The following is a 22,334-nucleotide window of genomic DNA, read 5'->3' on the forward strand; positions in this document are numbered from 1 at the left end:
AACTATAATTATCGAAATTATATGTTTGAAATTATTTTATACAATCATTATCAAGCACGTTTTTTAGGTAATATCCTTGTTTGAAAAAATGAAAATAAAAAATAACCACTTTCCCCTTTACAGTGCTAATTTTCAGGTAATTTATTTGTACTTTTTTCTTTCATTCTTCCTTTTATTTTTTCCTTTTCAAATTTCAGGGTAATTTCTTCTTAAGTTGCTCATCGCCTTCTGCCTTCCTTCGTTTCGAAAAGAAATCAAGCCAATTAGCTTAGATTTCAAAGCGTTAAATTACAACAACTTCACAAAAAAAAATCAAAAATCAAAAATAAGCTAATATAACTTTTTTAAAAAGTATATTTAACTTAACCATTAGATATCAAGAAAAAAATATAAATTAAGACTTGTTATATTTTCTTAAATTTTTCAGGGCAACCGGTCTCCCAGAATTTTTCTAGTCAAATAAGCTTGTCAGACTCCACAGCACTGTGGCCTCTGGCCAAAACTCCTGACTGATGTGTTTATTACACATCAACACAGCGCAGGAGGAAGTCGGGCAGAGAGCGGCGAGGGAATATCCACCGAGGTGTCTACCTGTCTTTACTCTGTAAAGTGAGCAACCCAAGATACCACCTAACTGCATGAGCCATAACAAATATTTAATGAGCTTCATCTTGAAGTGGGCTCAGAAGTCATAGATAGGAGCTGAAATCCACTTTCTCTCCAGTAGATTATTTATTTCAGCCACACTGCAGAGTAGCCTTGATCTCATATTGTGGCTATTGTGTTCCAGGATAAAATTTAAAAAAAATCTTAAAGAATAAGAGCTGGAGTTATGGGAATTGGGCACACCAGATTTCATGGATGATGGGAGGAACAAAAGTGGATTTTCTGCACCATGCTCCTGCACTCGGGGGGTTACTAAAAGAGCCTCCATACCTTTGGCAACCACTGAGTCCAGATGGTGGGAATCTGGAGCACTGGGCGGGAGGAACGGAGCGATGGTGGGAGAGAGAGAGAAAGAGAAGGAGGGATGGAGGATGAAAGGGAAGGAAGGGGAGGTGAGGTAGGATGAGCGAAGGAGGGAACATGAGCAATAGCAGGCAAAACCCCAGCCCTGTTGAGAAAAACAAATGGCTGGAGGGGACTATCTGCTGCTGTCTCCCTGCTCTACCTGGTTTCACCGGGGAGGACTGATTTATGACACGCACGGGGAGGGGGTGCCCGTCTTTCTCTCCAGGCAAGCTGGAGAAAGAGAGGGCGATAGAGAGATGGATAAAATGAGAAAGATGAAGAATGAGGGAGAGCAAACATGGACAAAAAGAGACGGACACGGCAAAAGCGGAGATAGAGAAATCAAGAGCAGGAAAAGTACAGTTTGAAGACGGCAATAGATGGAGAGAAATAGACAGTATCAAAGAGGAGAGAAACCTAAGTGGCAGAGGATCAAAGTGACAAATACTCCTCCTGTGACCCTGCAGCTCCTGTCTCTAATGGGAGGTCTGGGAGATTGAAACCTTGGCCAGAGTTCCTGCGGTCACTCAACACGGCCAAACTAATTTGGTCCTGTCATAACAACCAACTAGGAGATGGACACTTCCAGCTCTTGATGGAAAAAAAATAAATAAATAAAATAAAGGCAATATAAAGACAAAAAAAAATAGCAGAACGGGAGTAAGTGTGTATTATCTGGAGGAGCAGGTTTACTACGAAAGACAGAGAAAGCGCCGGCATGATTGGCGGCTCCCATTCAGATTGACAATCTACTCTTTGTTGTAAATTAATTGTCTATCACAAGCAGAGACTTCCACGCCACTAAAACACAGCGTGACAAGGACTGTTATGTGTTTGACGAGCCAATTTCAGCTGTCCAAAAAAGGTTCACAGCGAACACTCTAATTACCAACTGGAGGGAACGCCGGAGGAGTTGTTGCAGAGATGCAGATGTGTGGCAGAAAAATGGCTGCGCTCAAATGCAGCTTCGAGACGAACAGAACACACGGACGGTCCATTTTATATCAAAAATGTGTGACCAAAGTGAAATATGGAATGTGTTTGGTGGAGTTGGCTGACTGGACCAAAACGGTTGTCAAATCTTGCGCTTCTTGCGAGGGACACATGCTTCCACCTTTATTTTCACGCTCTCAAAATGCCCAAACAGTTCTCACGCCAAAATCATCTTTTTTTTGAGCGTCACGACCTCCACGAAATGACTCGCTTCACTATCAGGTTCCTGAGGAGCCAATAATTTTACAACATTATCATTGAAAAATTTCAAATCTTTTTCATCATTCTTCAGGAAACCATACTAACATTTTTTTCTTGCCCCACTTTTGCTGCATTGTTCTAACGTCACAGACAGACACTATTCAAGCAGATTTTTCTAAAACTATGAATTATTTTAACTCTTTGAAACTTGGTCATCGATTTTTTTGTGCTATGTTCAGTCGCCTGTCACAAATGTTTTGAGCACATGCATGTTGGTTTAATTTCTTCCGAAAAACATGGGAAAAAAGGCAATGAGCAACTTGGCAAGAAATGTCCCGCAAAGAAACTGGAGATTTAGAGAATTTTTTTAAAAATGTAGAAGAAATGTCCAGAAAAAATATAATTATTATAATTACATATAGAAAATTATGTTACAAAATTACAATTAATATGGTAAATAAATGTACTAAGTTATATTCTACCACTGTTGAAATAAATACATTAAACTGTATTTCCAACTCTTGTCAAAAAAATGTTTAATTGTAGCAGCTGTAAAATATTCTGTTTCTACTCAATAGCAATACTCATTAATAACAACTAATATTTTGAACTTTACAACTCATAATTAATCTGAGAAATTTAAAAAAAACAGCTTTTAAGATGCACATTTTAATTTTTCAATGACTTAGACTTGTGAATGTTAGTAAGATGCCAGAGTGCTAAAAAAATAGAAAACATCTAAAAAGAGCTAATTTTAATCACTCCCCCACAGAGGTCTGAGCTAACGGGTAGTTAAGTCAATAGGTTCAAAATCTCACTTCAGCAAGGTCCCAAACTCAGCAACCCTGCAACTGGCGAACATTTTTAGGGGGGGGTCATCTTATTTTGCCAACTTAATGGTCTGCCTCCAAAAAACAAGAAGGAGCCTCTGCTCAGTGGACAGAGCACCGGCAGAGGGAGACAGCAGGTTAGAACAGCGTAAACAGCCAGCATAATTTCACATCAAACTCTGTTAATTACGGTTTTATTTTGACTGAACCGGAGTTGTTGATTGAGGGAACAGTAGAAAGTCTATCTAAGATGGTTGTGGTGAGTTTAATTTTGTTTCTGTGGAGTCTGTCAGGTGTGTTACGATCAGTTAACAAAGCTTTTAAGCTAGTGTTAGTTCAGTGAAAGCCGAGAAGTTGGAGAGACAAATCTGTGCCTGTTGTCAATGTAAACAACACGTGCTGAGCAAGAGTACAAAGGTTAACAGATGCAGCAGCAATAACTAAGGGCTCAGCATAGACTGTACAAGAGGTGGACATAGCCACCATGACGTCACACACTGGTTTGTGGGAAACCGTTTGGCATTTCGATCTCTGCCGAGGTGACGAAATTTGGACGAGAGGCTGAAGCTGGGTGAGGGATGGGATGGATCGGACTGAGAACATCTATTTAACATTTATTTCACTCTAAATTGGACGATAATTTGGAAAAATGAACATCATGCTGTATTGAAGATGACTTGAAACTAGCAGTTGAGGCTATAAACTATATAGGAAAATATTTAGTGAGGTGAGAAGTAGGGTTATTTTCTTAAAAATGAAAATACTTCTTTTTGCAACCAGTGGATTACCCCCTACTGGCCATTAGAGAGAATGCAGGTTAAATGCATTTCCACAACAGCTTCACTTTAAAGACCCACAAGAAACACCTCAGCAAACAATCAATGAGAAAGAAAAAAGGAAATCTTTGATTGAAAAGACTCTATACCTGTAACCTGGAAGGTGCATTTGCCCGCTCCGGCCTCGTTGATGACATTACAGGTGTACTCCCCCCAGCCGTCTCGGTTCAGGCTGCGGATTGTGTACTCTGTCTCGTCTCTTTGGGCGTCGAAGGCTCCGGCATGGAGCAGCCGGTTTGACAGGAGCCACTCAAATCGCAGCACACGGGAAGGATGGGCTCTCAGCACCCTGCAGGTCATCACCACAGGTCTCCCCAGGCCCTGACGCATCTCCATGTACACCGGCTCCACCGTCGGAGGGTCTGAATGGAAGACAGAAGGGCTCGGATGAGTTCGGCCCACATTTGAAAAGTATGTCAAGGATGTTACTGCAGAGGAAATATGAAAGAATATGAATATAAGCCTGATAAAGAGGGCAATGACGAGAAAAAGAGGGTGAGTGGGAGGAAGGTGTGCTTCCATCTATACAGGACAGACTGTATTTAATAAAGGGCGCTCAGACCTGACTAGACCAGGCGCTCAGACTAGGCTGTCTCGCATTTTTAAAGAGAAAAAATACACCTTTACAAGGACATGTTATGAAAGTGTGAAAACAAATGGAAAATGGCTTTAAGCAATGTACTCGATGCAAACCAAAGACCTCAGAGGGACATAACCTGAAAGAAAACTGACGCTCTTTGAATGACAACCAACATATATTTAAATCATGCACACTGAGACACTGAGAGGAAGAGAAATATTCTAGAGGACAGTCTAATATGACTGGCAGCGGTGAGCCAGGGGAGGAAAGAGGTGAGATTGAGGGATATTGTAAGTAAACTTTAAATAATCAGCGCTGCAAAGTCGGTATACCTCGGCAATAAATGAAAACTGTGGGGAGAGCAGCTACAGGAAGAACGGTTTTGCAGAAAAACTAGAACAATGTTCTGAACAAAATCAGTCATGCTTCACAGGAAAACTGGTAACAATATGGAAAATTAATAACTTGTTTGAGTATCTGACAGTCGTCACCTCTTCCACCCGACAGACAACCTGGTGGTGAATGATGTAGCCAGGCGCCTCAGAGCAAAGTAAGGGCTTGCGTATGACCTCGATGCGACCTATACCCCTTTCTTTTCAAGCTATAACATGCACGATTACATATTTTAGCTTAAATGCGTTAAATTATGTAGTTGTGTGGACAGAACGTGTGAGTGCTTTCTCTGCAACGTTTCTGAATAATTTCCCCATCTCAAGCATCTTTGCTCTTGACACACTCATACAGATGCTTGACAAAAGTCACGGCGAGGCTTGAAAAACAACAGTGAATGCCGAGGAGAAGAGACAGAATGACACAGAGCGCCATAATTGCCTAAAATTAGCATATTTCCTGACAGAGCAAAGGAGAGGCGGGTAGCCATAGCCAGGGCTGGAGATGTTACTTTGTGAAAGTGTAATATGTTACAGATCACTGATTACCTGATTGAAACTGTAATCTGCAACATAATCTTCTACATTATTCACACGCGGTAATATAATCTAATTATGGAGCCTTCCAAATTTGATAGGATATGCAATTAAATGAACAGTTTATTAACATTTACAGCACATAATTTCATAACACTATTAATGCCATTATGTAAACCCTTAATCAGTCATTTAAAAAAAAAAAGATGCTGAAATCTCATAAGCTAAATCTCTTTAAAGGGATAGAAACACATAGTGTTACGATGAAGGTTATTTACATTAAACGTGGCCAAAGTTTCTTTTAATGAGATACATTTATGCAGAAGTAATCCCTGTGTGCAAAAATTATACATTTCCATGCGTTCCAAAATCTCCATCTTCAACTGGTGTTTGGTTTGGTGTCTGGTGTGTTTATATTACACTGGCTGCAATGCTACATGTAGCTACGTGCTAATGTAAATTTGGTGGCTGATGTTATGAATTTTACTTGAATCCAATTCCTGCTGAATGAAATGCCCTGTTGTATTTGGAAGCGTATTTGGGTTTTTTGTCATGTTAAAATAGCCACTATACTGATGTTACAGTCATTACACTGCTGCAAGTACACAGCTAACATACATCTAACTACCTGCTAACGTCAGGGAAATGTTTAAAATATCCTCCTGATTTCAGATTGCATTCCTGCTGGAACATGTTCTTTTGTGTTTAGGAGTTTTTACTGGTGATTTTTTTAAGGGTAGAAAGTGATGCTATTCTCTGTTTTAGTCATTCCCCGACTGAAAGCACACAGCTACATGTAGCCTAGCTATTTGCTAACATCGGGAAAACATGTTAATTTGGTTGTCGGTGTTGCAAATTTCTCCATGATTTCGGACCATATTTCTATGAAAGCAAAGATGTAATCTTGGTTGCCAAAGTAAAAAAATGTCCGGTAATATTAACAGGCATTTCATGATTTTCTTTATCGTGATTTTTCATGGTTAAAGAGACGCTTTTCTACTTTCCTGAGATTCCTTGGCTGCAAGTACACAGGTAACGTACCTGTAGCTACATGCTAACACGAAGGAAACATGTTAAAGCGGTTGATTATGTTGTACGTTTTTCTCCTGTTTCGGATCATGTGTGTCCGGTTGTGTTTAGGAGCTTTTATTATTGATTTTTTACGATGAGTAGTGTCGCTATTCTCCGTTACAGTCATTCCCTGGCTGCAATTACACAGCCAACTTACATGTAGCAACCGTAGACTGTAAATAAAGATGGACGATGCGTCCCCAATTAGCCCTGCGATGCTTAAGTGAAGCTGGTGACGTCATTTGGAGTCTGCGCAGAAGCGATTCTGATTCTCCGCAGTGGACGAACTCCCTCCAAAAAACAAATCCAACCAATCGTGAGCAGCCCCACTGAACGCAAGATTGGCAGCCACACCTCATAATCATGGCGAAAAAATCCTCTTTTTGTAGGTTCCAATAACTCATTACAACCAAACGTATCATAAAAACGATTACTTAAACAAACATCAGGCTGACTACAACTACCTTCAGTGACAGAAACCATCTTTTGGAATAATTAATTCAGAGTTTACGTTCCTTTCACTATTATGATGGGCGGGCTTTAAGACCTGTACTGCAGCCAGACACCAGGGGGAGATATAATACTGGTAGCAACATGCTACTAGTATTTTGCTACGAAACTCAGGGCAACATGTAATCTTGGCTGCTGATATTGTAAATTTCTCTCTCATTTTGAATCTTTTTTTCTTGAACATGAATAGTTGTGTTTAGAGGCTTTAATTGGTTATTTTTAACTGCAGAAAAAAAACTTCTACTCTCCGTTACAGTCATCCCCCGGCTGCAGTGATGGTGCAGAAATGCAGAGAAAAACAAGAACCGGAAAAACTGACCAATCACTGCAGACCGGGCTATTTTTCTGGCAAATAAAATTTCCAGCACTTATTTTTGCTGTGTTTCACTCTAGCTGACTTTCATTTTTGTTTTTCTGTTGCACATAGTTGATTTACCCTTGGCCCAGGGCGTATCCCAGTGCACCTCGAGGTCAAGAAGGTGCACTGGGAGAAATGTGGGCTGTAAACATCATAATTTATGCAAAATAATACACTGACATATCTGCAATCCAAAGTGGGATCTGACTTCCTTGGCCACTATGGTGATTATCACACAATACACACAAAAACCTGGACTTCACAGCAGCTGCTGTGATTAATGACACACCATTAGATCGGATAATGACTGGCTGAAATGTGATAAATAACAAATCATAACACAGGGGACAACAGAGGAAGTAAACACAAATAATCAAAGAAGTTTAGACTGAAAAGAAAATGGAAAAGTTTGCCTCCTTCACCTGATGCTGGCGGAGAGTAAAGCAACTCTCATCTCTGCTAATGAAACAGCAATCAGTTCCTCCTTCAAATGAGCTTTGCCTGGGCTTTTACTCAAACCTAATTGGCTTATCTCTGACTCCAAAGCAAAGATCTGAATTTCTATTTATCACTTGGCCTTGCAATATTGTATGCCAACGTCTGAAAAACAGGTAAACTTGGTTGCTGATATTTCAAATTTCTCCCTGATTTTTGATAATGTTTTCTGTTGGAACATGTCTGACTGCGTTAAGAAGCTTTTAGAGGTGATTTTTTATAGCAGAAAGTGCCTGTATTCTCCCTTACAGTCATGCTGCAGCTGCAAGTAGCCTACACAGCTTATGCACATGAAGCTACGCGCTAACATCAGGAAAACATATAAGCTTAGGTATTGATGTCAATTTCTCCCTGATTTTGGATAATATTCCTGCTGAAACATGTAATGTTGTGTTTGGAAGCGTATTTGCTGATTTTCATTGTAACGACCACAAACGAGCCACTGTTCTCCGTTACAGTCATTTCTGGCTGCAACTACATGGTAAACATCATGTAGCTACATGCTAACATCAGAGAAACGTAAACTTGGCTGCCAAAATTAAAAACTTTTCCCTGATGTTGTATTATATTTTTTACTGGAACACATCTAGTTGTGTTACAAAGCTTTTATTTGTTATTTGTGACTATAAAGTGCTGCTATAGAGAACCCCAATAATGAGTCCTAAAACCGGGAAATCTGTTAGCATTTCAGCACCTCTGGTTCCTTTATCCCAGAGTCAACGGGTTTTTCGAATGGGTTTTTGGTTAGAAGCCTGAAATAAGGTCTGTGGTTAACGCTTGCTAAAGAGACTTTCACACTTTGTTCTACTACATAAAAGTCATCAGTAAATACCTCATTGTGAATTTCAAAGCTGCTATGTTTCTAAAAAAAAAAGGCAGTTGCTAACAAATAACTAAATGAGACTACAGAACATCACCAAGCCGAACCACACAACATACGTGTTACAGCCTTGTAGTGGTGGCAACGCGACGGTAGTGTAGTTTGTTTTAGCCAATAGCTTTTAATTTCTAGCAATTACGTTTAGGCTTCAAAAATCATAAAAGTGGTATTCATTTGTGAAGATTATCATGCTGAACAAAACGTGCTAGTATCATAAAGGCTTAATTTCTGCAGAAATCCATAATGCAACCGAAAATCCCATAGGCTTCTTTGACAAGGGACCAGGGCGATGTTAGCTTCCAAGTTAGCCTACAGAAAAAAACATCTTCCTTGGGGCACTCTATTCTTGCTTATAGTCATTCCCTGGCTGTAAATACACAGATAATATAATACATGTAGCTACATGCTAACTTAAGGAAAAAATTGTAAACGTGGTTGACATTTTCCCCAGATTTTGGATCACATTCCTGCTAGAGCATGTCCATAACACACAGGGGACAACAGGGGAAGGAAACACAAACAATCTGAGATGTTTTGACTGAAAAGAAAATGGAAAAGTTGGCCTCCTTTAGCTGATGCTGGTGGAGAGTAAAGCAGCTCTCATCTCTGCTAAATGAAACAGCAATCAGTTCCTTCACATGAGCCTTGCCTGGGCTTTTACCTGAGCCCAATAGCTTATCTCTGACTCAAAAAGAAAGGTCTGAATCGCTACTTATCACATTAAAATTGTAGGTTTGTATGGGGTGGTGAATCACAGCCCGGCTCTACAGCCTCACTGAGTGGCACTAGACCAAATTGCAGTAAGTGCATTTCCATTGACACAGAAAGACAAACGAAGACAGGGTTTGGGTCTGCAGCAAATGGGAAAAAATCTTATATAACCAAAACATCCTTTAAACAAGGGCACATGCCTCATCTCCCCCCTGTGCATCTCCTGTGAAACAGCCGCCCAGCGAACATGAGGAGAAAGGAGCGAAAAAAGGTCCTGTGTGATATTCCCTGAGCAGCGCTCGCCATGGTTAGTGTAGCAGCGAGGGCGGCGAGGGCTCGGAGTTGCTGTAAGTCACAGGCCGAGGGAAAACCCTGTGCACTGCCTAAGACGTAATCCATCATCAGTCACCGGTGGATACTTTGACAGTAATGTGGAGAAAAACAACATTCAGGAGCACGGAGGCCTTTTCCCCACGGTCCATATAGACCGCCATCCACAGGGAGGAAGACAGAACAAAGACAAGCATACATGGGGGAAATATGCATGTGTGTTTTTGAGCGTGTGTGGGAGGCTGACGTGAATTTGTGTGCATGCGTGCACCTGCATTTCTGAAACAACGCTTGACTGGTTTTCAATAAACTTCAACTTCAGTCAGAATGGGTTTCATTTTTCTTCCATGTGCTTCGGGTGAGTGCATCAAGAGAAGGACATGCGACTCCTGTGGGCGAGCCTGCGAGACTGGAGTGTACTGTAGAGTCTGCACATGGAGTGTGTATGGGTAACCGCATATCCTCTATATGGTTTGATGTTCATTTGATCCGGGTTTTTTTTTCTTTCAGCATTTTTTTTCTTCTGAAAGCAGCAGGATATTTTCAGTCATGGCTCAGTGCTCAGACCTTTGATTTACGTAAAAGTGCCAATACAAGAATATGAAAACACTCCGTGTAAAAGTCCAACATTCAAAATCTGACATAAACGAGTACGGAAGTATTATCAGAAACGGTTGAAGGCTGCAAGACTTTAGGCCTGATCAAAATGAATTGCGCATTGCCTAAAAAGAGGACGAGATCAGGAAGCAGCAGCAGGGGGCAGAGATAAAAAGCTACAGACAAGTCAGACAGTTTCCAGTAGCCTTTAAAGAATATACAGGAAGTCACAGAAGTACTGTATTACTATCTATCATTTTAGGTCTATCTGTAAGCTACCTGTAGTTTGCAGACATTATAATCTGCATCATTATAATCATCAAGCACATGAGATGTGTTTGTTATGAAATTAAATCTTCATTGCACATCAGACTCTACAATAGAGTGTTAAATATTACAGGAAATTAGGATTTTCTACAAAACACAGTGTTAGTTGTCAAAACCATGAGCCAATCAGATATTAGATAAGGTGACAGCCAGGTGTTTCCCATCAAGCCCTGTGCGTGACATCGAAGCAAGTCAGCTGGACACAAATGTAACCGGCACGCATTGAGCCCAATGTAAAAATTCTGGTGGAATGGTTTAATTTATGTAGTAAATTTATTTTATTTATGTCATTATTGCTGTGGAAGTAGACGTGCAATTGTACTGAATGTCACTATATGGCAATTCGTGCTTTATATATTTTTACTAATTAGGGCATTAGATTGTTTAAATGATCCAAAAATGTGGCAATAGTGGTCTACTGTTGCAGGTTATTGGTTAAGGTGGAGCTAGTTTTAACTACCTTATATACCGTTGGGTGATTTAGTCCAGTGGTTCCCAAACTTGGTCAAAAGAGAAGCCAGGGAGTGATTATAATGAAGTAGAAAAGATGGTGAAGTAGTTGTAATCACAGATTTCTAATCACTTTTTGGACGTTAGACATTTTTTTTTTTGCTTTTATTGCTACTATTACATATTTTGACTTCTTTGGGACTGATACAATTACTTCGGTGTAACTATGGGAAAAAGAAGGGGAATTATTATGAAAAATCATAGGGCTCTCTTTAAAGAATCTACAGTGCAGGATATACGCAAATGCATTTTGGCGATGTTCAATACGATTCAACCAATCAGAGTCATCTCTCCTCTCGTCTCATGCAGTGTCTCTCTTAACGGGTTGTTGAAGAGTAGCTCTGCAGCTCTGCTCTGCTCTCTGCTAAGTTCACATTATAAAAACTTGAATATTTTTTTCATTAATGATGTATTATTTCACCCACCCACAACCCACCCAAGTGCCCCGTGTGTGTAACAAGCAGAGTGTGCACATGTTATGAACTCGCTTGAAGGCGCATCTTACTCCTTGAATAATGTGCTCTGTAAAAAGCTGTTTTTTGTTTGTTTTGTTGACGCTTAAATGCTCCTTGCTGCCTCAAAATAGCAATACGCCAACAATGCATCTCATTTTAAGACTTACACACCCATGGGTGCACAGATGCGCACATGAACATTTGCCACTTCCAGAACGTGGGCCATGGCCGAGAAAATTACAGCCAGTTGGTCTGAAACTACCTATTACTGCACTGTTTGCGCCAGGTGTAAGAAAGCGCCCACAGACACCTAAAATGCAAAAACTGACCCCAATTAAACATTGCTTGTTGTCACATGCAAGTTTGACATTTAGGCAGCAGAACTAAAAACTGTAGTTATAAGCTTGACGGAGGACACAGAACTAAACTTTTAGCCTCTGAAATGATCAATAAGTTACACTGCAGGAGGAGGAAGGCAACAAGCTGCATAACAAGACATGGCCAAAAAGTTAGCAAAAATTTGTTAAAAAGTTGCAAGATAATTACCTGAACATTAGAAAAAGTGCTGAAAAATGTATTAATTATATGTATATATATATATATATATATATATATATATATATATATTTGTAACATAGTTTCTATATAAAATTTTTAACATAGTTTTGTAGGCATTTATCTTTTTTGGGGGGATTATTTTCTACAATCCTCCTCTCTTTTTTAAAACAAATTTTTGGGTAAAATTTCTTGCAATTTGTGGAACTTTTCTTTTTGCCAAATCGGTTTTTGCCTTTTTGCCCATATTTTCAAAAGAAGTCAGAATTTGCTCAGTTTTCAGATGGTCATACAGCTTGTGAGAGGTGTCTGGATGCAGCACAAGAAAGCTGGAATTAATATTTTTCTCATTAATGACGCATTATGTCACGCACCTGCAACCCAACAACGTGCCCTCATGTGTTAAACAAGCAGAGTGTACGTGTGCTATGAACCCACTTATGTAGGTGCATTTTACTATCTGAATACTCTGCTCTTTAAAGAACAGGAGAATATTGCGGCGTTGTGACTTTAGATCAGGGTTTTGTCTTGTCAGTCAATGGCACAATTGCTTTCTGCTGCCTCAATATAGCAATATTCCAACAATGCTCCTGACTATACTGCATTTTAAGAAATATACGCCCATGGGTGCACAGAAGTGCATTTGCTTCTTCTACGACGTGGGTGCTGGCTGGGAAAATTATAACTGAAATATATGCATCAGGTGTAATATGGGGGCCATAGATATCCTAAATATAACAAGTGACCCCAACTCAGCATCGTTTGTTGTCACACAGCAAAAAGGTTGCAACCCACTGATTTAGGAATACTTTACAATGCACTGTGGTTATCGTGCATCTCGTAACCCTAACCCTAACCCTAACCCATAGTATAAAGAAACATAAAATGGAAATATCAAATAAAAATACCTTTAAAGTTGCACAATAGTACATGATTTGATAAATGTTATTATTTTACCACCACTGCTGGATGATGAGAGCGGCCTCGTTACTCCTTGTTGACACATCCATTTATTTACTGTCTGTCGACACATGTTGGATTAACATGTGACATACGATGGCTCCATTCAGAAATATGTCACGTTTTTCACACAACAGCTTCCAACAGCTGCTGCACGTGGGAGTATGAAAGACACAAAGGCCTTGTTTTAGTACAGAAAGCTAAAGCGTCCTTCTGGGAGAAAAATAACCTTTGTAGCCTGACATGCTTCAATATCAAGTCTTGATAGGAAATAGCGTTCATTAGGAAGTCAAACTGATATATACAGAATATGAAATGATAACCCTGATTCATCTGATTTATAATGAATCCCTGTGTTGAATAATGCAGGGGAACGCTGCTCCGCATCAACGCGCCCTCCTTCCCCCACGCTACCACCGCTGCAATCAAACAATGAACTTAAGCACCATCTGCATTACCATATTGTTATTAAAATTTAGGGATTATTTATGAACTTAAACATACAATTAATGATAATCAATGTAGACTCTTCAGTGCGAGAAGAGGCCTGGCGAACCGCTAATAGGTTTAGCTCAGTCACTGACCAAGTTATGAATTATTCCGTCTAAGCCGTGTGCAGCTTTTTCTGTTCACAACATACATGCTCGCTGACCTTTTCTGGTGTGGATTTGATGCGGCTGATCAATTCAACATTGTTTCATGAGAAAAAAAAAAAAAAAAGGTTATTAAAATTTCATCCCCAAATGCAGTGTGTGAGCCCTGCTGTAATGCAAAAGATTAATTTGCTGGCGTGAGGCTGGCGTTAGGCTAATGTGAATCGCTCTAATATGATTCACATTAGAGTGGGCCTCAGGGGCCGGCGTCGCAGGCCTTCTTGATGCAGAAAGGGAAATTAATTAAAAACAATAATCGTGTAATTCTGCTCATTACTTTTGACTCAGACAGTACAGTATAGCTCTTTATCCCGGTGTGTCTTTTTGATGCGTGTCAGATAGTCGAGTCACTCGCTCTGGGGGACAATCGCATGGTTGCATCAGGCAGGTGTCACGGGCGATGTGAGGAGGAACAGAAGGGAAGCCCGGATAAAAGAGAGCGGTGCATCTGGGCTGAAGTAGAGCTTGATAACTCTCACTCTGACAGACAGTGCTATCTAGGACAGGAGACCACGCTATACCTCCTTCCTCCCTCGATTTCCCTCTGTTTCTTCGCTCCCTCTCTCAAGCCTCTGGACCATGCCAAGTCGGTTTGACTAAGAACATTAGGGTGTCACAGCTTGGGATTTGGCGTTTGCAATTCTATTAGAGAGACGACTCTAAAGGCAGACGTCTTCCATTCCCTCTACCTCTCCTCCTGGCGTCGCCTCTGCCAGCCAACAGATGCAGGTTTTTACATATCAAAGCTGTTGACTTGCCAGAGTCGTTCCTTCACGCCTCTAATGCTCTTTGCTTCAGAGGACTGTACCTCGGTCCCTTGATCAAGTTACTAAACGCGGCTTTGCACATGGCTCACCACCAAAGGCGGGTGGCTCACGCTGGGACCTGGAAATGCAGGCGAGAAAAGCATCTCAGAGGGATTGGCTTGTGCTTACACACCATGAGACAGGCCAAGTGAAAGAAGGGAGGGGGCATACCGACGGAGTGTACTGAGCAAACAACAAAAGCGGGGCTGGATTGTGTTAATAAAGTAAATTCTCAAGCTGAAAAAGACGAGCAAAGGTCTGTGTATTTGGCGAATGCAACAGAGTCAACAGCTGATGTGTACACGTGGCGGCCACATTTCCCCGTTACACTCACACTGTGTCAAAGCAATCCAACAACTCAAGTAGGGATTGTTTTTGCTTTTTAAACTTGCGCTTTGATGCCAAATATTAATAACAAAAGTAACAAGCGTCTGACGAGGATCTGAACTGGCTCTGAAGTGAGAACATGGCAGAGTGATTGATTTATCAATACCAAAGCCCCAATAACTCTCTTCATTATGCGTTCTTGCTTTGAAGATGGCGAATGGATGAAAGTGCTGAACGACATCAAGAACTGCAGAGAGAGCAAGAGAGGTGCTTTATTAAAATAATACCAGATAATGAGAAATAATTGTGTTCTCAGAATAAATCCTGCTGAAAGGACACGGAGGAATTATCGGGAATGAATTAGCGTGCTTCACTGAGGGTGTCATTTTATGATGCAACTGTACGCCAAAGCTCAAATGTAGCCCCTTTCCCACTGGACTCAAAGCCCCACTAAGACGTGACTTTTATCTTTCGTGGGAAGAATGACAATTCCCAGACAAATGACAGCAGTAGTCACTGGGGGTGTAACGATCCATCAGTCTCAATCAATATATCAATTCAATAAGCAACGATCACATATCATCAATTCAAAGTGTAAACATCAATCCATATAATCCTCTTTCGGGTGCACCTTTTATTTTGAAATTCTGTGTCACCGTCACACAGTGTCAGGCAGACGATGACGTGCAGAGAAAGATGATGAGGAGAACGTTACGTACTCGGGAATATATCATCAGTGTAGATATTTTGTTTTTGGAGAAACTGCGAGTAAACAGACAGAGCACATGTCATATGTAAACAAAAGACGTACTCGGTAACTTCTAACAGTAAGAGTAGCTGCTCAGTTTCAACAGTGTTCGGCTGGAAAGACGCGCATGCAGCCTGAAATTCATCGGTGCTGTTCTGTCGGGAGATGCGGTGACTTAAACCGACAGTGAGCAAGAGAAACCATAAATAATACATGTAAATTGGTGAAGTTATGAGTAGAGGAAAATTCTGATAGCCGCTAAGCTAATTTATGCAATGAAAAACGCCATGGGCTTATGCTAAAAATGTTAGCATGTTGTATATGTGAGGAAAAACCTAAATCGCAAAAGACAACTGTTTTGTCTATGACCTTGACCGTTATTCTTTTATTATCTTGCTGTTATTCCATGTTTGATGAATGCTGGGAGAAATTTGCCATCAGGGCTTCCCTGAAGTTTTAGGAAAAAGATCATGGTCTAAGTCAATATGAAACCATTTTTTCCAGAGAAGGTTTTCTGACAAAATGAACTACTTTTACTTATTTACAATTATTTAGATGTTTTTATCTCTTTTGGCCAAAAGTCTCATATCGATCGCAGGCAACAATCAAATCAAAATCGTATCATGGCAGACTTTTTTTGAGAATGGCAAATACTGCATCGTTTTCCGAATAATTGATATAATGTCGTATCATGATGAAACTAGTGATTTACACCCCAAGTAATCATGGGTTTTTTTGGTTCCAGCGCCAATTGACATTGATGGAAACACACAAATGTATTATAATAACTTGATACTGGAACCCATGATGACGTCATTTCTACGGAGTTTCTTGAGCCGGTGAGAAGGCGGGATCAGACCCAAGGTGCAAAACGGATTATATCCAGGTATTGTTGGACTGGAGATGTTTCAATACTACTTGGTGATCAGTTATTTCTGTTGATATTGAGTACGGATACTGGCATGGTTTGGGTTTTTTCTTAGATTCCCATTTCCGCTTGTATTCCACTTGTTATTGGATTGGATGTGTGTAAATGCCAGGTATTAACAGAACCATTATCATCTCAGCCACAAATTATGTCCGTCTCATCAAAGCAACACTCAAAACATCCATCCAAATTAGTCAGCGCCGAGTTTGATAGAAAGACTGAATAAGTAACTCATCTTTTAAAAAAAGAAGCATTCATGTGTGATCGAAGGTGACCTCCCTGGCTGAGGAGCGGTTCAAAGATGGGTTCATTCAAAAATTGTGGTCCTTTGTGGGAGTTACGTCTTTAGCTCTTGAAAATACAGTTAAAGGTTTGTTTTTATCTCTTATTTTATCAATATGGATTGAATAGGTGCTTGAAATAATGCAACAAATAAAGAAAACCCAAGGCTTTTAATTTTGCGTTTTTTAAATCTTTTTTTGTCACAGTACATTGAATTAAGGCCGCCTGAGTTTATAGTCTGAAGGTCCTTTACCTCCTCTCCTCCTTTGAGACCATCTGGCAATTTCTGATTCTATATATACGGCACTTTTATTTCTCTTTTACTCCTTCTTGTTATTCTTATTTGTAACATCTGATCTGTCTTCTCATCTTTATGATTACGATTGATCAAATTTGACATTTGTCTGACTGAGGAGGACTTTATAGAAGACAGCTTGACCTCCTCCTCCTCTCAATTTCTGTTCTACAGCACAATGTCTGTATTTCATGAATAGTGAAAAATAGCCAAAGGATAATGGTTCGCTTTGCTTCTCTTTCCGAACAGGAGAAGTAACATAAAAACAAGAATTAAATTACTGTTGACCTTATTCCATTATTTTAACTTCCTCTCTTCACTGGAAGTGGGAGTGTTTGTTTGACCCGTATGACTTGTGATCACCTTGCGCCTACATGTTCTGAAATATCTGACCAATATAATAATCTAACGCACTGCGTAAAGGTCTGCCAGAGCTGGAGAAAAATAAGAGACCTTCTTCTTAAGCAGAAAATAGCTATTTACATAGAATCACTTATTAGATCTGTTCTCCTCCCACACAGCACCAGGATCACCTGGTCATGTTACTCTTATAATAACCATAATGTGCTGGTATTTATGTTTTTTGTCTGAGTGTGGTCATTCAAAACCTCTTTTAATGCAATATTTCCTCTGCCAAAACACAATGTACAGGGGAGACTTATTTTGCACACAACAGCACGAGGTCCGGTTTTCAACATTACAAAATAAGCTGGTTTAGTGATTGTGAAGAATACAAAGAATGTTGTAACTTATTAACCTGCACGATCATACTGATAGGTATCACAGCTGAAAAATGTCACCAAATAACCAGCTACTGCAACACATGAGGAAAGTCATTTTCTCTGTTTTCTCGATGCTTATGACTGTCAGTAATGGCAGACAGAGAATAAATGTGCACGCGGGGAGCACCTGTGGTTGAAGCCGCCCTTGTCATATGGATTGATAATGTCCCTGTGATGAAACAGCTGTTCTGTATTTTTAAAGCAATCAATAAAATTCAGTTAAGAGCGAAGCTGTCTGTTTCATTACCTTATATTGACCGAAATCTGCGTGTGAAGAAAAATAAAAAAAGTTGTCTTCAAATCAAGTTGACCCACACACACGTGTTCATTATAAGCAGCTTCCACTGTATTACTTTTGGGGTGATTTAATTTTTAAATTTAATTTGTATTATATTGATTGTCTGATTTTATTTAATTGCGTCCTGAAATGTCAAATATTATTGACATGTGAACTGTCAATAAAAATAAGCTTTTTTTGTAAACCCAAATGAATTTCTCGCTCCACAGGTGTGAGCTTCTCTGGCAAAAAATAGATCCAACGCCTGAAGAGTGAAGCAGACACAAGAGCCACAAGTGGGGTTCTTTGGTCACACGCCTGGCGGACACTGGCACACCAGCTAAAATGGCAACCATGATGGTGCTGGAAGACCATAAGGGCTTAATTTTTTTACTGTTCTGTCTCTTTCCCAAATATCTTGAAAACAATAATGAATGAATTCATTAGTATATGTGTGTCTCATGCCTAACATCACAGAGTAATTAAACATTGCTTTTATTTCTTGACTAGTTTTATGCACTCTATGATATTTAATTGTGTGAAAAAGACTTTTTAATAAGGCCTGAGGATATTTTATGCTTCTAATCTTCTATGAGAGCACTCTACTAAATGTAAAAAGTTATCTTTTTTATGATTTGTTACTGATGTGCAGATGAAGCTATAACGTGTTGTTGCTGCAAATGCAGGAGACAAAAAAAACCCCAACATATTTTCCCTAAATGCAGCATAATTGCAGCTGTTGTCCAAAAAGCTTGTGAACAGTTAGTGCTAATTTGCTTTTTCTGCTGCTCTAATTGTGCTGTTCTGGGAAAAAAGGTACACAGAATACAGTGTGCCCCTGCTGCTTTCCAAATGGTAGGAGAGTTCGCTGTGACCTATAGCTGCCTGTGGCAGTAAAGTGCTCTCTCTGCTGAGAGAAAGCAGAGGAGAAAACAGCATTAACGCTTCTTCAAGTCTTTTAAAACAGCTGAGGCAGCAGTGGTATGTAGGGTTGAGTTAGTATTTGCTGCACAGGTGGTCGACATTTGAATGCGATTATGGTTTAAAAGAAGGGCATGGAGAAATGTTGAACATGAAGATGCAGTGTGAACATTTAAAGGGAGAGTTCAACCCAAAATGATAATAGGTATTTTTTCCCCTTACCTGTGGAGCTATTTATCAGAGTAGATTGTTTTGATTTATCTTCTCCAAAATAATATAATAATAATAATATAAGGATACTGGATGGCACTCAGCTTGTGGAGCGCAAAGCGCCATTTTTTATTTTTTATTTTTTTCCTTTTCTTTCTTCCGAAGAACACCCACCAACTGTATCACCACGCAGAAGTAAGTGTGTATCTACTCATGGACGATAAGCTTGTAACAATGCGAGATGTAAACACTAATGGAGCCCTCCTTGGGTGAGCGGGGACGTTAGCTAGCTCAGTGGTGCTAGGTGAGCTCGCAGATGTAGGAACTATTTTCTGTCTACCGAGCTACACAGGCCAACCGCATCACAGCGAAAAAGGAAGCGTGCATCTCCAGCTAGCTCACCTAACACCGCTGAGCTAAAACAGCTCAGTCAAAAGAAAGCTGTTAACGTTTAGATTTCACACTGTCACAAGCACGAGGCTCTTCCATCGCTTGACAGCACGAGATCTAAACATAACGGCATCCTCCTCGGCTGAGCTGTAACGTTAGCTAGCTAAGTGACGCTAGGTGAGCTAGTTGTAGATGCACAAATCCTTCTGCGCGGTGATACATTAGGTGGATGTAGTTCAGCAGAAAGAAAATAGTCCCTCTTTGAAATTGCTCACAAATAACTCGCTAGACTAATTCTGATTAGTTCAGTTTTGATTTCAAGGCGGCGTTATCAATGGGCAGTAAACAACATGAAGAAAGGTTCGCACTCTGCAGCTACCATTAAGTGACAAGTGACATTTGCTAAAAACATCACTTCTGGATGTGCTAAAAACATCACTTCTGGATGTGCTAATAAACAGCACTGAAGGGAGCTACAGTGTGCAGACTTTTCCTCACATGGTTTGTTACTTTTATTGGTCCAGCAAACTGTTTTTGGATGTGCGTGACTACTATGCTTTTTTGCTGGGTTACAAACAGGCAAAGACCCAACTGACTCGTAGTGCAACTGGAGTGACTAGCAACCAATCAAAGCAACGAAAGCCGTGATACAGTGATGATGACCGTAGGTCTCTGGTTTAATGATGATGACCCCTTTTCAGTTTTGACTGCAGAATGGCAAAAAGGTCACAAAATTCTCAATTACAGCTAAACAGTACACTGAAATGTATTTCTGACATAATTTGTGGTGGCAAATAGGCAATGCAGTAACTGAATCTCGATTCATATTTGATCAGCGCTGCCTGAAAGTTTCGTTAGCTTGGTGTGTTGCACTGGACAGAGCAGAGATCGCTGCCGCCACTCTGTCAATCATCCTATTAAACCTGTCCCACATTAGATAATCGCGGGGGTTTGCCTGCCCTGGATTTGGCTGGGTGGAAAACAGTTTAAATGGGTGGGAGACCAAACGCATCAGCCAGAGCATATAAAATCTGATCTCACAGATTGGTGTGGCTACAAGGTCTGTGGATTATCTTGAGTAACCGGGTCATGATTTCTGGAAAGAGACACTGCTGTTGACTTTTTCAAATGTATTTTTTTGGCGCTTTGAGCACCACAAGCCGAGTGCCATCTAGTTCCATTATACTACATTATACCTCAGTGAAGAGTACAAATATGTACTCTGGATTTGGGGGTGAACTGCCCCTTTAAATAAAAAAAGCCATTAACTCTAATTTTGTTTTAATTTTGCGCTCAACAACTTGTCTCTATCACACCACACCCTCTTTGCACGAGGCAGCTGATCCACCGGGTGTTGCTAATTAATGGAGGGCATCTTAAGAGTCCAAATCCTTTGTTTACTCTCTGGTTGTCCGCGCTGGTGCGTAGCAAAGCCACTAACCTTTGATACGGGCTGTCATCGCTGCATAATCATAATCAATTCAGCCAAAAAATGTAACACACTCTTCTTCAAAGCACATCAAAACTTCATTAACACTCTTAACGCAGCAGAGTGGCTAACGGCTACGCTGGAACGTGAACGCCATAGCAAGGAGTACAATAAAACTCCAGAAAAAATGAGGGCAGAGTTATGTGCTAATCCTCCTCTGCAAGCAGAGTGCAGGAGGCTGCTCTCGCTCCTCTTCAATCAAAGTGCCGGTGGTGGGTGTGGCGAGTTCATCTGGAATCAAAACCCCCGGCCGAGCTGCGTCCATAATTTTGTTTTACTATTTTTACCCTTTTTAACCAGAAACCACATAATTTTTCAAATGCCAATTTTGGACTGAGCTTATTTGTTTGTGTATTTATTTTTTAAAAACTTGGTTACGGAGCAACTTGGTAAGAGATTTCTCACAGGTTACAATAAAAGAAAAAGGTGACAAGAAAATGACCTGAAAAATAGCAGATTTTTTTTTTTAAAAAGAGAGACAATTACACACACAGACACACAGACACACAGACACACATATACATATATATATGTATATAACCTGTACCCACCCCTACCTTCCTGTTGTATTTGTATGTCATCCCTATCTTTGTTATTGCAAGTTAAAATAATAAATAAATAAAAGTTGTTGATTTTTTTCCCCCTCCAGTCTTGTGTTTGGCACGTCCAACGGGGAGGACTTTTAGCGTGTTAATTGCTGTTCGTATGAGCGCAGTTAAAGGGCGACATACTGCTGCACAGGTTCCCTCTAGATAAGGGTTAGCCGAGATGGAAGAATGTATGGATTAACTAAGTAGGCCATAAGAAAAACAATGGGACTGTCGCTATGACTTCCATTTCCTATAATCACTTGCCAGAGAATGGTAGCACCCTGCACAGATCGCTTTAATTTCCTTCCTATCATCTCCTTTTTTTTTTTTTTTTTTTGCCGTCAGAGAGTATCATCCCCAGCTCCTGAATGACTGAAAACGCTTTGCATCTCTGACGTTCATTCGAAATATTCTATTCAAATCTCCATAAATGAATACAAAATGAATACTAGTGGGAATAAATTAGCCGCTCGCTAATTAGCCGTTAAGCCAACTTTCAA

The 22,334-nt window shown here is 40.2% G+C and overlaps 1 protein-coding gene across 1 annotated transcript in view; it reads right to left on the reverse strand.

The window, feature by feature from the left end:
• Positions 1–22,334, reverse strand: part of LOC121955372 (MAM domain-containing glycosylphosphatidylinositol anchor protein 2-like) — a 250,182-nt gene that overhangs the window by 57,909 nt on the left and 169,939 nt on the right. Inside the window, exon 10 of the mRNA XM_042503302.1 lies at positions 3,961–4,233. Coding sequence (XP_042359236.1) covers positions 3,961–4,233 — 273 coding nt within the window. The remainder of the gene's footprint in view (positions 1–3,960; positions 4,234–22,334) is intronic.

The sequence above is a fragment of the Plectropomus leopardus genome, chromosome 16 (genome assembly GCF_008729295.1).
Source record: "Plectropomus leopardus isolate mb chromosome 16, YSFRI_Pleo_2.0, whole genome shotgun sequence".
NCBI classification, from domain to species: Eukaryota; Metazoa; Chordata; class Actinopteri; order Perciformes; family Serranidae; genus Plectropomus; species Plectropomus leopardus.